At 50.9% G+C, this 14,588-nt stretch overlaps 1 protein-coding gene across 2 annotated transcripts in view; it reads right to left on the minus strand.

Annotated features, from left to right (window-relative positions):
* Positions 1-729: 729 nt before the first annotated feature.
* Positions 730-14,588, minus strand: part of DESI2 (desumoylating isopeptidase 2) — a 59,126-nt gene continuing 45,267 nt past the window's right edge. Inside the window, exon 5 of one of the 2 annotated variants that reach the window (XM_088474477.1) lies at positions 730-1,807. In XM_088474477.1, coding sequence (XP_088330603.1) covers positions 1,577-1,807 — 231 coding nt within the window. In that variant the 3' untranslated portion in view covers positions 730-1,576. The remainder of the gene's footprint in view (positions 1,808-14,588) is intronic. The other variant, XM_088474476.1, reaches the window with a different exon arrangement.

The following is a 14,588-nucleotide window of genomic DNA, read 5'->3' on the forward strand; positions in this document are numbered from 1 at the left end:
ACAATGTGTATCCAGACTTTATGTATCTCACACAAACATTTACCACCTTATCAGACCAAGCACAGATTTGTGAATGCCGAAGTGCACATCCCATATAATCTTACTGTAGTTTTCTGCGCTGAATATGAGACAATACAAGAAATAAGCCCAAATAATATACACATTCCCATCCTTCCATACAGGTATATGTTCTGTGCTATTTGCATTAATCTATAAATATGCATAACATGCTTACTAATGGTCGTTGTAGCCAATGACATGAAATACATAACTGCATCTGTAAGGGGGTGGGGAGAAAAACAATTATGCATGTCATTATACCAATTGTGTACACATCACAAAACTGGGCAAATGTCATGTAATTGACCAGTATCTGCTTAGAAAGAGTAACTGTAGTGTCACGTGATTACTTTACTAGTAAATCATGATTTATCTGGAGAGACTGGCATATATGTTATCAGGCCAGTAAATCTACACAAATCATTAGAAAAAAAAAAAAAATTCTATAAAAAAAACATCATGTAACAAGACCTTGGTGTAAAATTCCATTCAAAATCCCTGATCTAATAGAAGGTGAACAGTACTTGCTGGTAGACTTCACTCAACCACTTGTAGTTGTAACAAAGCATCTCTGCCATGTCAAGTAATAACACCTGCAAAGAAGAGACACGGCAACTACATAGGTTTTGCACCACAACACCTGAACGGTGATGTTAGTAGGACAGAGGCAAGAACCAAAGACTGTTCCGTCCATTAGTGGCCATAAACCACAAGACCATCTACTTGTACAAACATATGTACTACAGCAGCTCCTTCAATAAGTTAAATGGTCATCTATATATTACCCTAAAAAAACATATGAACACAAGACATTTAATAAAGCTGGTGGAGTCTCAATTCAACATCATCATTCAGGTATAATTGGTTTACACATGATGGTTTCCATTCTTGTCAGTTAACAGATGGGAAACCAAAAAGTTTACACTGTATCAATACAAAGGGGGTCAGTGGCTATAAAGAATGTAAACAACCGAAGTGCAACATGTCATTTTACTGTCACGTTACAGATGACCAAGTCTTCTTGCACCGAGGAAAAGCCCTAGAACCCCCCCATAAAATGTATGTACTTGTATGAAAAACACGTGAAGACTCCTGAGGAGTATGTGCTGCATATAGGTGCTACTGGATTGCACAGTTGAGGTAAAGGACCATACCATTCAGTCTAGTGATGAAGGGAGTAATAGTCCTTTGTCGGTAGCAGGCAAGAAACAGTTTGTAAACCAGGGAGAAGGAAAAATAAGAATAATATAGAAATGTATGCAAGACATGGTTAGAAAGTAATCAGCAGTGGCAGCTAGATGTGAGTGTACAGGTAACTGTATCATACTATCATGTGGATTCTTCAGAATACAACCATGATCCTGAGTTGGAAATACTTGAATAGAAAGTGGGCTCTTGTGTCCCAATGTGGAAAGTAGGTCCACTGTTGAACAGAAGAGTGTCGGTTGCTGGAGATCAAATATAAATACTTATTTGAAAACAAATGCATTTAATTAAAGTTCTCCTTAAATATTTCTTATAGCTTGGTGTGTCGCCCAGGTCTGGGCATTGCTGTTGTGGAGCAGGAGGCTGTAGCAGCTGCATCTTCGGCTTCTTCCAGCTCTTCTTGCAGCTCCTGGCTTACACTGGACTGGAGGGCAGCAGGCGTCAACCATTCCCTAGGTAGACAGCTTTGTAGAAAAGGTACACAGGAACTAAAGTATGCTAACCGGTTCACCCAACGTGGGATCTCCTTCCCGCAGAGGATCTGCACAACAAATGAAAAGATCTGGTTACAAAAGGCTGGGTGTATAATGAAGGCCGGATGAAGCGTTGCACCAAAGTCTGTATTTTTGCACTGCACATGCACCGTAGCCGAGCGCACACATATACAGGCGATGTCAAATCACATCTACCCTTGCAACTGAAGGGTGTAAATAGTGGTAAAGGGGAATTTGCACGTAGGCCAAACTTACAATGGGTGTGTAGGCAGAATCACAGGCTAAGCCAAATTGTGCATACTCAGATCCATCCGATTTCATACAGATTTCTTACACCAATGATCGGGCAGGTGTGCCAAGATACTGATGACTGCTATGAAACCAAGCATATGCATATGGGAGGTGCGAGCGCATATATGGGTACATCTCTGCATTTGGGCGAGTAAGCCTATTTAGTTCCATTGACGCAGTGCAAGGCAAGTTATGACCGACTGGGATGAAACTCTAAATTGCCCACCAATTGCTATTAGAGCTACTTTTTATTTTTATTACAACTAGGCTCTACATTAAAACAATGAATAGAATATTTGGTCCACATACTGCAATGCACGCTAAGTTGAGCAACTCACACAAAAGTCATTCCCGCTTTTTTTTAATGCAGAGAACATTTGTAACTAACTATAATATACCTTAATAATGTGACCAAGAAAAAAAAAAAAAAAACACAAAAAGAACAAGATATGGTAGGAACTTACCTTAGTTAGCTCTGTTTCTACGAAGTCCCTAGGGACCACAGGGATACCTTGGGGGTATAGGCATGGGCACCACACAATAAAGCTGTCATCCCAGGATGCACCGGGACCCCTCCTATACCCCGTCCCCAGGCCACGGCACCTCAGTTTTGGTAGCAAGCCAGAGGAGGAGAATAAAAGGAAGAAGAAAGTCTGGAACACACAAGGATCACATCCTCACAGAAAAGGAGACAGAAACTGGTGACCAGAATAACACCCTACAGAAGCACAGGGCGGGCGCCCTGTGGTCCCTAAGGACTTCGTAGAAACAGAGACAACAAAAGGTAAGTTTTTACCATATCTCTTGTTTTCTACTCCAGGGTCCTTAGGGATCCACAGGGATACCTTGGGAATGTCCCAAAGCAGTATCCTTCAAGGGTGGGGACGCTCCTGTGCCGAAAGGAGAACCCGCCACCCGAAGGAAGCATCCTGAGAAGCAAATGTGTCAAAGGTTACGCCTTTGACACATTTGACAAAATGTGGACAGAGGACCACGTAGCCGCCTTGCAAAGCTGAACAGCCGAGGCGCCACGGCGAGCTGCCCACAGAACTCGTAGAATGCATCTTCACAGAGGGTGGCACTGGAAGACCCTCATGAGCGTAAGCCTCAAAGATCACCAGGCAAATCCACCGCGCCAAAGTCTGCTTATTAGCAGGCCAACCCCTCTTTTGAAAGCCATACAGGACAAACAAGGAGTCCGATTTTTGTAAAGAAATTGTACGGTCCACATAAATTCGCAGCGCCCGTACCACATCCAAGGAGGCCTCACCAGCCAAGAGATCCGAGGAATTAAAGGCCGAGACCACAATTTCCTCATTAATATGAAACTAGACACCACCTTAGGAAGGTAGTCAGGTCGGGTCTGAAGAACCGCCTGGTCCGAATGAAAAAATTCAGGAAGGGAGGGCGACAGGAGAGAGCCCCCAGATCCGACACTCTTCTGGCCGAGGCAATAGCCAGAAGGAACATTGTCATTGACCTTGGAGCACCCTCAGAACCACAGCCAAATGCCAAGGAGCCACTGGGGGAACAAAGGGAGGCTGGATGCGAAGGACGCCCTGCATAAAAGGTGCAGATATCAGCGTAGCAATCCTATGCTGAAACCAAACTGACAGGGCAGGGATATGCACCTTCAGTGAGGCGAGGCGCAGACCAAAATCCAAGCCCGCCTGTAGAAAAGCCAGCACCCTGGATATCCGAAACTCCTGAGGATCCTACTCTCTAGGGCAACACCACTCAAAATAAGAATGCCACACCCTGTGGTAAATTCTAGCCGAAGGTGGTTTCCGAGCTCGTAGCATGGTATTCACCACAGATCTGGAGAAACCCTTAGCCCTCAAGAGGGAAGTCTCAAGAGCCACGCCGTCAAAGACACGACTCAGGTCCAGGTAGAGGCAAAGACCCAGAGACAACAGGTCCGGGCGCTGAGGCAACAGTAATGGAGCGTCGATGGACAGACACTGAATATCCGAGTACCAATGTCGTCTGGGCCACGCAGGAGCCACCAGCAGGATCTTTCGAAGTACTCGAGGCAGAATTGAGAACGGAGGGAACAGGTACGCGAACCAGAAAGTCCACCGTACAGACAGAGCATCCACCAGGAGAGCCTCTGCGTCCCGAGGGGCCGTAGAAAGGTCAAACGGTAGAGCCTGAACTGGTAATGGTGATCCGACACCGCAAATCTGAGATAACACTGATGAGCCCTGGCAATGGGGATATGCAGGTAGGCATCCTGAATATCCAGGGACACCATTAAATCCCCAGGCTGCATAGCTAAAACAATAGAACGTAGAGTCTCCATTCGGAACCGAAGGACCCTTAAAAACCTGTTCAGGGACTTGAGGTGGAGGCTAGGTCGGTATGATCCAATTGGTTTCTGAACCAGAAAGAGGTTGGAGTAATACCCCGTCCCCCTTAGGGGTAACGGAAGAGGCACTATGACTCCCATATGGAGCATAGAGCGCACCACCTCCTGGATCGCTAGAGCCTTCGTTGGATCTGAAGGAAGGCCTGTTGCAGGAGGCCGTCTGCCGAAGGAGAGGGCATATCCCTGAGATACCACCTTCCTTTAGTGTCTGTGATGGTCTGATAGCAGCACTGGGCATATTGCAGAAGCCGGCCTCCCACCCTGGGGTTCCCCAAGGGGAGGCCCAGCCCGTCAGGCTGAGGGTTTGTCGTCTGGCTGGACATCTTGTAGTCCAAGGTTGTTTCTTGGGCTTGGCGGTCTTTTTGGGACCGGAAGGTCTCGGAAAGGACTGCATCTTAGATTTGCCCTAAGAGTCGAAAGGACGGGTTCTTAGACCCTGTCTGAGTCGGAGCCGAAGGCAGACATGCAGATTTGGCTGCCGCCAGCGTGTCCACAATTTTGTCCAAAGCAGGCCCGAACAGGACCTGACCATTATAAGGTAAGCATTCCAAACCCTTCTTCGATTCAGCATCCGCCCTCCAGGAACGTAACCACAAGAAGCGGCGAGCCGACAGTCAGAAGAATAAGGTCCAAGGCCATTTGTTAATGTACGTAGCAGAATCCCAGAGATTACCCACTAACACCACCTGTTTACTGTAACCTCCGAAGCAAACGATGCTTCCAATGCGTCTGCCCATCTTTCCATGGCCTGGGCCACCCAGCGGACTGCCACAGCTGGCCTGGATGCTCCCCCTGCAAGGGAATAGATAGATTTAAGACACCTTCCACCTTACAGTCTGTAGCATTCATCAGAGAAGACATTGACGGCATAGGCAGAGTCGCGCTCTTTACTAAGCGCATCACATGAGAATCCACCTGAGGGGGACTCTCCCATTTAGTGAAATAATCCTCCGCAAAGGGGTATGCACGTGCCACACCTTTTTGAGGCTGAAACCTCTTACCCGGAGATTTCCACGCCTCCTCCAAGTGATCCACTAGCTGACCAGATAGGGGAAAAACCGCTGCAGCACCTTTAACATCTTTAAAATAAGCATTTGTAGGTGTTGAAGGTAGCATGTCGTCAGTAATCACCATGGCCATACGGACTGCCCGTATGAGACCTGGAATATATATTTTGGACTTAACTTCCGCCCCTAACTGAGGAGTGTCAGTGTCAGACATATCCAGAATCTCTCCATCATCAGACAACCAGTCATCATCATCAAACTCTGTAGATGGAAATTACAGTAGGGGTCTTTTAGCAGGTATTGGATCCTATTCTGCGCCGTAGCGGACACAGACTGCGCCCAAACAGGTTCTACCGGAGGAAGAACCTGCTGAGGGGGACACGGTGCCACCATCATCTGTCCAGGAACCCCTAATACGGGGGAAGGGACAACAGCCTGCTGTGCGAACCCTAATTGGGGAAACACGGGGGGGGGGCTGTTAACCTATTCACAAGGATATTCCAGGCTTGTGCATGGGAAAGCCCGTGGGGGTTCCTGTGAGGTGCTGGGTACAGCAGAGGTACCAGGAAGGGTCACCCCCACACTTGCCTTGCACCTAGAGCAGGAAAACAGGAGAGGTGCTCCCATAGACACAGAGTCCTCAATGGACATATTTGGTATGTGACCTTCCCACAGTAATAAACACTTAAAAGTGTGAGACAAATTCCCACCCTGACAGTACTGCACAGAGAGGGCTGAACAGGGAAAAATAGGGATAGTAAAATGGCTGACAGGAGAAGAATCAGACACACAGCGCTAGCATAATAGTCACATACAATGCAGAAAATTGCCTGCACTAATTGCAACTACACAGACCAGCAGCCCGGTAGTAATAGCGCTACATACACTGACCAGAAATTATGGAGGAGCGCTTCCATAACGCTCCAGCCCCATATCCCTGGTGGTCTAGTGTGAGCGCAGGCTCAGTGCCTGGCTCCACTATACTGCCGTCGCCAGGGAGCCCCCAGCCCTGGGGACATTGGTCTGTGTGACAGCGGTCACCTACCGCAGATGGCCGCTGCTTACCTTGCTGTTCCTCGTAGATCCGGCCACATTCCCAGACTACCGGGGGTTCCGCCAGCTGGAACCCCCAAGAGCCCGTCGAGTTCCCCGGATCGGTACCAGTGGTCGGCGCCGGCGGGGGTATCGGAGCGGTAGCGCAGACGTCCTCTGGACTGTCCTTGCTGCCGCTCTAATACTGTTAAGTTCTTCAGGGGCTGTGAACACACAGACCCCCTGTGTGGTGACCCAGCTCCAGCCGGGCACCTACTGAAACTGAGGTGCCATAGCCTGGGAGCAGGGTATAGGAGGGGGCCTGATGCATCCTTGGATGACAGCTTTAACTGTGTGGTGCCCATGGACAAGCCCATGTCTATACCTCCAAGGTATCCCTGTGGATCCCTAAGGACCCTGGAGTAGAAAGACTAAAAATTTACCCCCACACTCTGCAATGGACCAGCAAAAGAGACATGCCTCCTAGATAATAGAATGCAGAGGACTCAGTTGCATACATTTGCAAATACATAAGCAACCACTCACGTCAAGGTGTGTCTGCTCATGTGTTTCTAAATTTGAAAACCCACTCACCTGGAGGCAACATAAGATCCTACCGCCATGGTAGGATGTATGTAGTGTATGACAAACCAGAAAGGTGAAGCACTACTGACCTGCGCCAACAATAGAAACAGCTCTCTAACATTTCTTGTGCAAGTCATTAACACTGCTTATTAGGAATAAGAACATTTGCAGTGCATTCCACCTTTAATATGGACTACTACTTCCAGCAGGATGGGTACAGGATGCCGGTGTTCGGGATACCAGCAGTCAAAATCCGGACTCCGGCATCCCAACAGGGTTAGGATACTGACACCAGTAGGTAGGTATCCTAACCCTCCCCCCTCTCCCTACCCAATGCCTGAACCTAGCTTCCCCTAGTGCCTAAACCTAACCCCCCCAAATGCCTAACCCTAACTCTTCCCCCAACCCAGCTACTTACCTTCGTGATTGTGGCGCCGTGTTTCTGACAGGTGTCGGGATTCCAGCGACGTTATTCTAAGTGCCGGCATCCCCATGCCGGGAAACTTAGCAGCATGAGGATACAAAGGATATATCTACCATCTTGCTATATACCATTTGGACAATTTATTTGGAGACACTAAAAGCCCTATTCCAATTTTTTACAGAAGGTTAGGAATGGTAACCATCCCGACTTAGTCAGGTGATTTGATCAATATAAACTTTTCCTCTTGGAATAATTGGAAGTTGGGTAGTCCTAATATTAAGTAGGTACCTTATATGCGGAGTATATGTCTGATGCTTATTTATAAGCCTTGTCTATGTATTTTTGTATGTTCATGAAATTGTAATTTGTTTTTAATGCATGTATTTTGTAATATTCTAGTCAACCTAATGCCGGATACACACTAGGCCAGGAATGGGGAACCTCAGGCCCAGGGGCCGTATAAGGCCCTCGGAATAATTTGGTCTGGCCCTCTGAGCTTTTTTCTGCTAGCCTCATCTACAACAAGACTCTATGCAGCAGTGCTGTCTGGAGCGTCCTTAGGACGCTTCAGAGGGTCACACCACGGCCTTTATAACTCCCGAGAGCTTTGTAGTAATCACCGCCAATTATGGCACCGCCCCAGTGTGAAGTCACGCGAAGGGGGCGTGGCCTGCAAATAATGTTGTAAACATCAAAATGGCCTTCGGCAGAAAAAAAAAAAAAAAAGGTTCCCCACCCCAGCACTAATGTCGTCCGATCCATATTGTCCACATCAGGCAGTGTGTCCGGCTACGTCGCGGAAGATGCGCGCTTCCGTGCGTCGTCAGCGGCATTGCCCGTTGGAACTGGATATCGGCAGCGGGGTCCATTCTGCCAAATGCAGCATGGCCCCCACTGTTGCTCCTGGCACCCCGCCGCACGACACATTGCGCTGAGTTCACATCGTTTAGCGTGTACCAGCATTAGCCTGTACATCAAGTGACATTTCTTATGTTAGTATACCTTTCTCATGATATTGAATGATGGTTAATGCACTTTTACTTTGTTTTAAGTGAGCTAAATTATAAAATTCATACAGATTTATTAGGGCAGCAGCCAAAGGTGATTTCAGTACCACCTGGGAATAGCGCCCTAGGTCTTTTCTTTGAAGAGAAAAACAAGAGATATGGTAAGAACTTACCTTTGTTATCTCTGTTTCTACGAAGTCCATAGGGTCCACAGGGTTGACCTTGGGGTTATAGCTGGAACAGGATCCATGGGCACCACACAGTTAAGCTTTTAGCTCCCAGGATGCACTTGGGTCCTCCTCTATACCCCGCCCCCGAGCCACAGGCACCTCAGTTGGTAAGCAGCCTAGGCCGGAGGAGAATATGGAACAGAGAGAAGGAAGACTGGAACACACAAGAAACCATACTCACAGCAATAGGAGACGGAAAACCGGTGACCAGCCACACAGCCCATTTGAAGCCAGGTGCGTCAGGGCGGGCGCCCTGTGGACCCTATGGACTTCGTAGAAACAGAGATAACAAAGGTAAGTTCTTACCATATCTCTTGTTTTCTACTTCAGGGTCCATAGGGGGTCCACAGGGTTGACCTTGGGGATGTCCCAAAGCAGTACAACTAAGGGCGGGGACGCTCCTGTGCTGAAAGGAGTACCCGGCGCCCAAAGGATGCATCCTGAGAGGCAAAGGTGTCAAACGCATAGAACCTCAAAAACGTTTGAATTGAAGACCAAGTGGCCGCCTTACACAGCTGAACAGCAGAAGCGCCACGTCTAGCAGCCCAAGAGGGACCCACAGAACGAGTGGAATGAGCCTTAACAGAGGCTGGCACAGGTAAGCCCTCCTGTGCATAAGCCTCACAAATAACGGAACGAAGCCAACGGGCTAACGTTTGTTTGTTGGCAGGCCAACCCCTCTTGTGAAAACCAAAGAGGATAAACAAGGAATCAGACTTCCTAACCGAAGCCGTCCGGTCTACATAAATTCTAAGCGCCCGGACCACATCTAAGGAAGTCTCACCAGCTGAAAGATCAGGGGACTGAAAAGCTGGCACAACAAGTTCCTGATTAATATGGAACTTCGAGACCACTTTGGGCAAAAACTCAGGACGAGTGCGGAGCACCGCTCTGTCCTGGTGAAAAATCAGGAAAGGAGGGCGACAGGAAAGCGCCCCCAATTCAGACACCCTCCTGGCCGAAGCAATTGCCAGGAGAAAAACCGTCTTAAATGTCAGCCACTTGAGCTCCACCGCCTCAAGAGGCTCAAACGGAGGACCCTGCAGGACCCGTAGCACCACCGCCAAGTCCCAAGGAGCCACAGGAGGCACAAAGGGAGGCTGGATCCTGAGAACACCTTGGAAAAAGGTGTGAACGTCTGGTAGTATTGCAATCCGTCGTTGAAACCACACGGACAAGGCGGACACATGAACCTTCAGAGATGCAAGGCGCAAGCCGAGATCCAATCCTGACTGAAGAAATTCCAAGATCCTAGAAACTCGGAACACCTGAGGATCATAAAGTCTGGACTCACACCACTGAAAGTAAGTGTGCCACACTCTGTGATAAATCCGTGCTGAAGCAGGCTTGCGTGCCCTGAGCATCGTACCAATAACCGAACTGGAGAAGCCCCGAGACCTCAAGACGGCTGTCTCAAGAGCCACGCCGTCAAAGACAGCCGACCCAGATCCGGGTAAAGGCAGGGCCCCTGAGACAACAGGTCCCGACGTTGAGGAAGAAGGTACGGAGCGTCGATGGAGAGGCTCCTCAGATCGGAGTACCAAGGACGTCTGGGCCACGCCGGAGCTACCAGCACGAGCATGCCGCCGTCCTGCTTGAATTTCCGCAGAACCCGAGGAAGCAGGGATATCGGAGGAAACAGATACGCCAGGTGAAACGTCCATGTCACCGACAGCGCGTCCACCAGACTTGCACCTGCGTCTCTTGTCCTTGACCCGTAAACGGGCAACTTGTGATTGTGACGGGAGGCCATCAAGTCCAGCTCCGGCAGTCCCCACCTGTCCACGAGTAGCTGAAACACCTCTGGGTGAAGCGACCATTCCCCGGGATGCACGTCGTGACGGCTGAGGAAGTCCGCCTCCCAATTGAGGACTCCGGGGATGAAGACCACCGAGATCGCTGGAATGTGACCCTCCGCCCAAGACAGGATATGAGACACCTCCGACATCGCTGCCTGACTGCGAGTTCCGCCTTAGTGATTGATATACGCCACCGTGGTGGCGTTGTCGGACTGCACCTGTACCGCCCTTCCGTGAAGAGCGGGGCCGGACGACTGCAGGGCCTTGTATACTGCCCGCAGTTCCAGGATGTTGATGGGGAGAAGTGCTTCTTCCGCTGACCAACGACCCTGAAGCGACAAAGAGCCGGTCACTGCCCCCCAACCCCGGAGACTGGCATCCGTCGTGAGCAGGACCCAGTCCGGGATCCAAAATGGGCGCCCCTCGACCAGATGAGCTGTCTGAAGCCACCAAGCCAAAGATAGCCGAACGTCCGGAGACAACACCAGCACCTGAGAGCGGATCCGGTGAGGTAACCCGTTCCATTCTGATAGAATCAGCCCCTGCAGGGGCCGGGAATGGAACTGGGCAAATTCCACCATGTCGAATGTCGACACCATGGACCCCAGAACTCTCATAGCCGAATGGACCGACAGGCGGCAACGGCTCAGGCAACTGCGTATCCGCAGCTGTAGTGAGGCGACCTTCTCCGGAGTCAGGAAGATCCTTTGCTGACGCGAATCCAGCAGGGCTCCCAAATGAACCATCCGCTGTGATGGAATCAGAGAGGACTTTTTCCAATTTATCAACCACCCGTGTGCTTGCAGGCAAGCGATCGTCAGGTGGAGATGTTGAAGCAGTACCTCCGGGGAGCTCGCCAGCAACAGGAGGTCGTCCAGGTACGGCAGCAGCCGTACATTCTGGTTCCGAAGATGTGCGGCCATGACCGCCATAATCTTCGTGAACACCCTCGGTGCCGTGGAGAGACCAAAGGGTAGCGCCCGGAACTGATAGTGGTGTTGAAGGATAGCGAACCTCAGATACCGCTGGTGTGAAGATGCTATCGGAACATGGAGGTAGGCGTCCTGGATGTCCAGGGACACCATGTAATCCCCCGGTTCCATCGCCAGAATGATGGAACGTAACGTTTCCATCCTGAACTTGGGAACTCTGAGGAATTTGTTCAGAGACTTCAAGTTGAGGATAGGGCGATGAGAACCATTGGGTTTCTGCACCAGAAACAGACGAATAATACCCCGTCCCTCGTTGTGATAGAGGAACGGGAACAATGACCCCTGCTTTCAGCAAGGACTCTATAGCCTCCTGAACCTGTAACGCCTTGGTCTTGTTCTGAGAAGGACTTGTGCAGAAAAACTGGTGGGGTGGTCTGTGCCGAAAAGACAGGGCGTACCCCTGGGAGACCACTTCTCGAACCCAGGCATCCGTGGTGGTATTGTGCCAGCACTGGGCAAATAGAAGAAGTCGGCCTCCCACTCTGAGGTCCCCCAGAGGGAGGCCCGCCCCATCAGGCCGCAGGTTTATCTTCCTGCTTGGAAGAAGGGCGCCGAGCACTCCAGGCTTGCTTCTTGGGTTTAGAGGCCGTCTTACTTGCAGACTGTCTCGGGAAGGACTGACCTTTCGCCTTACCCTGAACCCGAAAGGAACGAAAAGCCGAACTCCGAACCTTAGCAGGCAGTGCCGCCGAAGGAAGGAAGGCCGACTTGGACAAAATAGTGGACACCCTGGCTAAATCCAAGTCCGGACCAAATAGTAATTCCCCATTGAAAGGTAAGGCCTCCAGACCTTTCTTTGAATCAGAGTCCGCTCTCCAGGACCGCAACCATAAGGATCAGCGGGCAGACACCGCTGCAGCCGATACCCGCGAGGTCAGCAGACTAGCATCTAAAGAAGATTCTCCAATGTAAGAAACGACGTCCCTCATTTGTCCCAACAACGCCCGCTGGACATCCGGAGCGTCGTCCGGGAAGGTATCTTCCAATGCATTGGACCCCCCCTCAATGGCCTTGGCCACCCAGGAAATGGCCATGGACGGTCGGGCCACCGCCCCGGAGAGGGAGTAAATAGACTTTAAGCAAGTCTCAACTTTCCTGTCCGTGGGATCCTTCAGCGAGGATATCGACGGTAATGGTAAGGTGGCGCCCCGAGTTAAACGGGTGACATGGGAATCCACCGCCGGTGGAGTTTCCCATTTTTTACAATGTGCCTCAGGGAAGGGGTAATTAGAAGCCAACCGCTTCTGAGGAAGGAATCTCTTACTGGGCGCCTGCCAAGCTACCGCCATATGATCCGTCAACTGATCCGACAGGGGAAACACCGCAGAAGCCACCTTAGTTTTTTTGAAACTAGGAAACTTCGACCTAGGAACCGGTGCCTCATCCTCTATAAGAAGAATAGCTCGCACCACCCTAACTAGTGCTCGCACATTAATGGACGACTTGGTATCCATTTCCTGGACCGAGGCGTCCGAGTCAGTGTCATCAGGGACCTCCCCATCATCTGAGGAACCCTCTGAGTCCGATACCTGAGCAGCCCGTGTCATGAGTGGGCGTTTAGAAATCCTAGAAGGCATGTCAGTCTGCAACATTGACTGAAAAGCCGAGGAAGCGGCGGCCAAATTTTGCACGGAGTTGGAGAGCACATCCACCCATGGTGGAGGCGTCGCCATAGGGGCCTGAAAAGGTACCACAGGCTGCTGCGGCACAGGGGAAGCCTGTATATACATAGGCAACCCCGCATAGGGACCAACTGATTGAGACCCAGGAGGACTCCGCAATAACTGCGGGACACCCGGGGAATGGGGGATGGTCGGCTGGGGCACCGCCCTAGTAGGGAGAGCAGTCGGGACCGACAGACGGTCCGCAATAGACACCAGCACTTGAGAAAACATCGCCCACGGTGGTTCCTGCGCCAGAGAAGGTCTGGATGGGCCAGGAGCCACCTGGCATCGACTACACAGGCCATCCTGTGACAAATCCTCCCTATCTACTCCTGCAGAACAGCGTCCGCAGGAGGCCAACACCGGAGCCACTGAGCGCTCAACCTCCTCGTCTGACATGACAGAATATATTATATATCTGGCACCAGGGTAGAAGTGAAACGCACTCACCGGTGTGCTGAACAACAGCCCACAATATGGCACTGAGTAGCACACAACTGTATGTGACGGACCTCACAAATACGTGATCAATATAAGTGAGGTCAGTAGAAACGCCCCTCCCCCACACACCTGCAGGGCTTGTAGGAGAAGTAAAGGGATAGGTATAAGCTGACAGTAAGCGGAAAATAAGCACAGACAGGCAGCACTAGCAAAAAGTCACATACCATGCAGGAAGATATACTCACTGCACCTTTCCACTACAATCAACCTGCCCAGATTCAGTGTCTGGGAGGGCTATAGTGCTGTGTACGCTGTCCTTAATCAGGGGAGAGGTACACAGGGGGACTGGTCCGCATGCTCCCTGAGATCTGCGCTGCCACTGTGGGAAAATGGCCGCTGGAGACCTCAGAGGAGGAGTGGCCGTGTAACTGCAGCTCAGCGACGCCAGACTGCGTGCTGAAAGGCGCGCTGAGCTGAGGGGAGGAGCCGCTGACAGGGAAGGCTTCCTCCCCTGGCTGGCCATAACCCCAGGGATGCTGGCTTCCCGCTTGCCGGTTATCCCTGGTGGTCTAGTGGTCCCACGGGTTATGGGGGGGGCCCGCCGCCACTGCCAGCAGCCTCCGGTCTGTCCCCAGGACCGGAGGCTAAAGGACTGCATTTAAGGCATTCCGCGCGCCGCCGCTAGCCAGCGACGCGCGGCTTACCTGAATCCCCGGCGACTCCGGCAGCAGTCCTGGGAGGTAGACAGAGTCCGGCTAGTACGGACTCTGCCCTCCCGCCGCGATCCCCAGATCAGTACTGGCGTCGCGGCGCCAGTCGGGGATCAGAGCGGCAGCGTGGGCGTCTGTACAGACAGCCCTTCGCTGCCGTCTGTAGTAAAAATAGATTAAAAATAAATAAAATTTAACTTAAAATAAAAAGCTTCTGGGGGCTGCTCCTGCAGCCCCCCTGCGCGGTGACCGACTCCGGCCGGGCACCAGCTTACACT

Source organism: Taudactylus pleione, unplaced genomic scaffold (assembly GCF_031769625.1).
Source record: "Taudactylus pleione unplaced genomic scaffold, aTauple2 ptg000154l, whole genome shotgun sequence".
Taxonomy (NCBI): domain Eukaryota; kingdom Metazoa; phylum Chordata; class Amphibia; order Anura; family Myobatrachidae; genus Taudactylus; species Taudactylus pleione.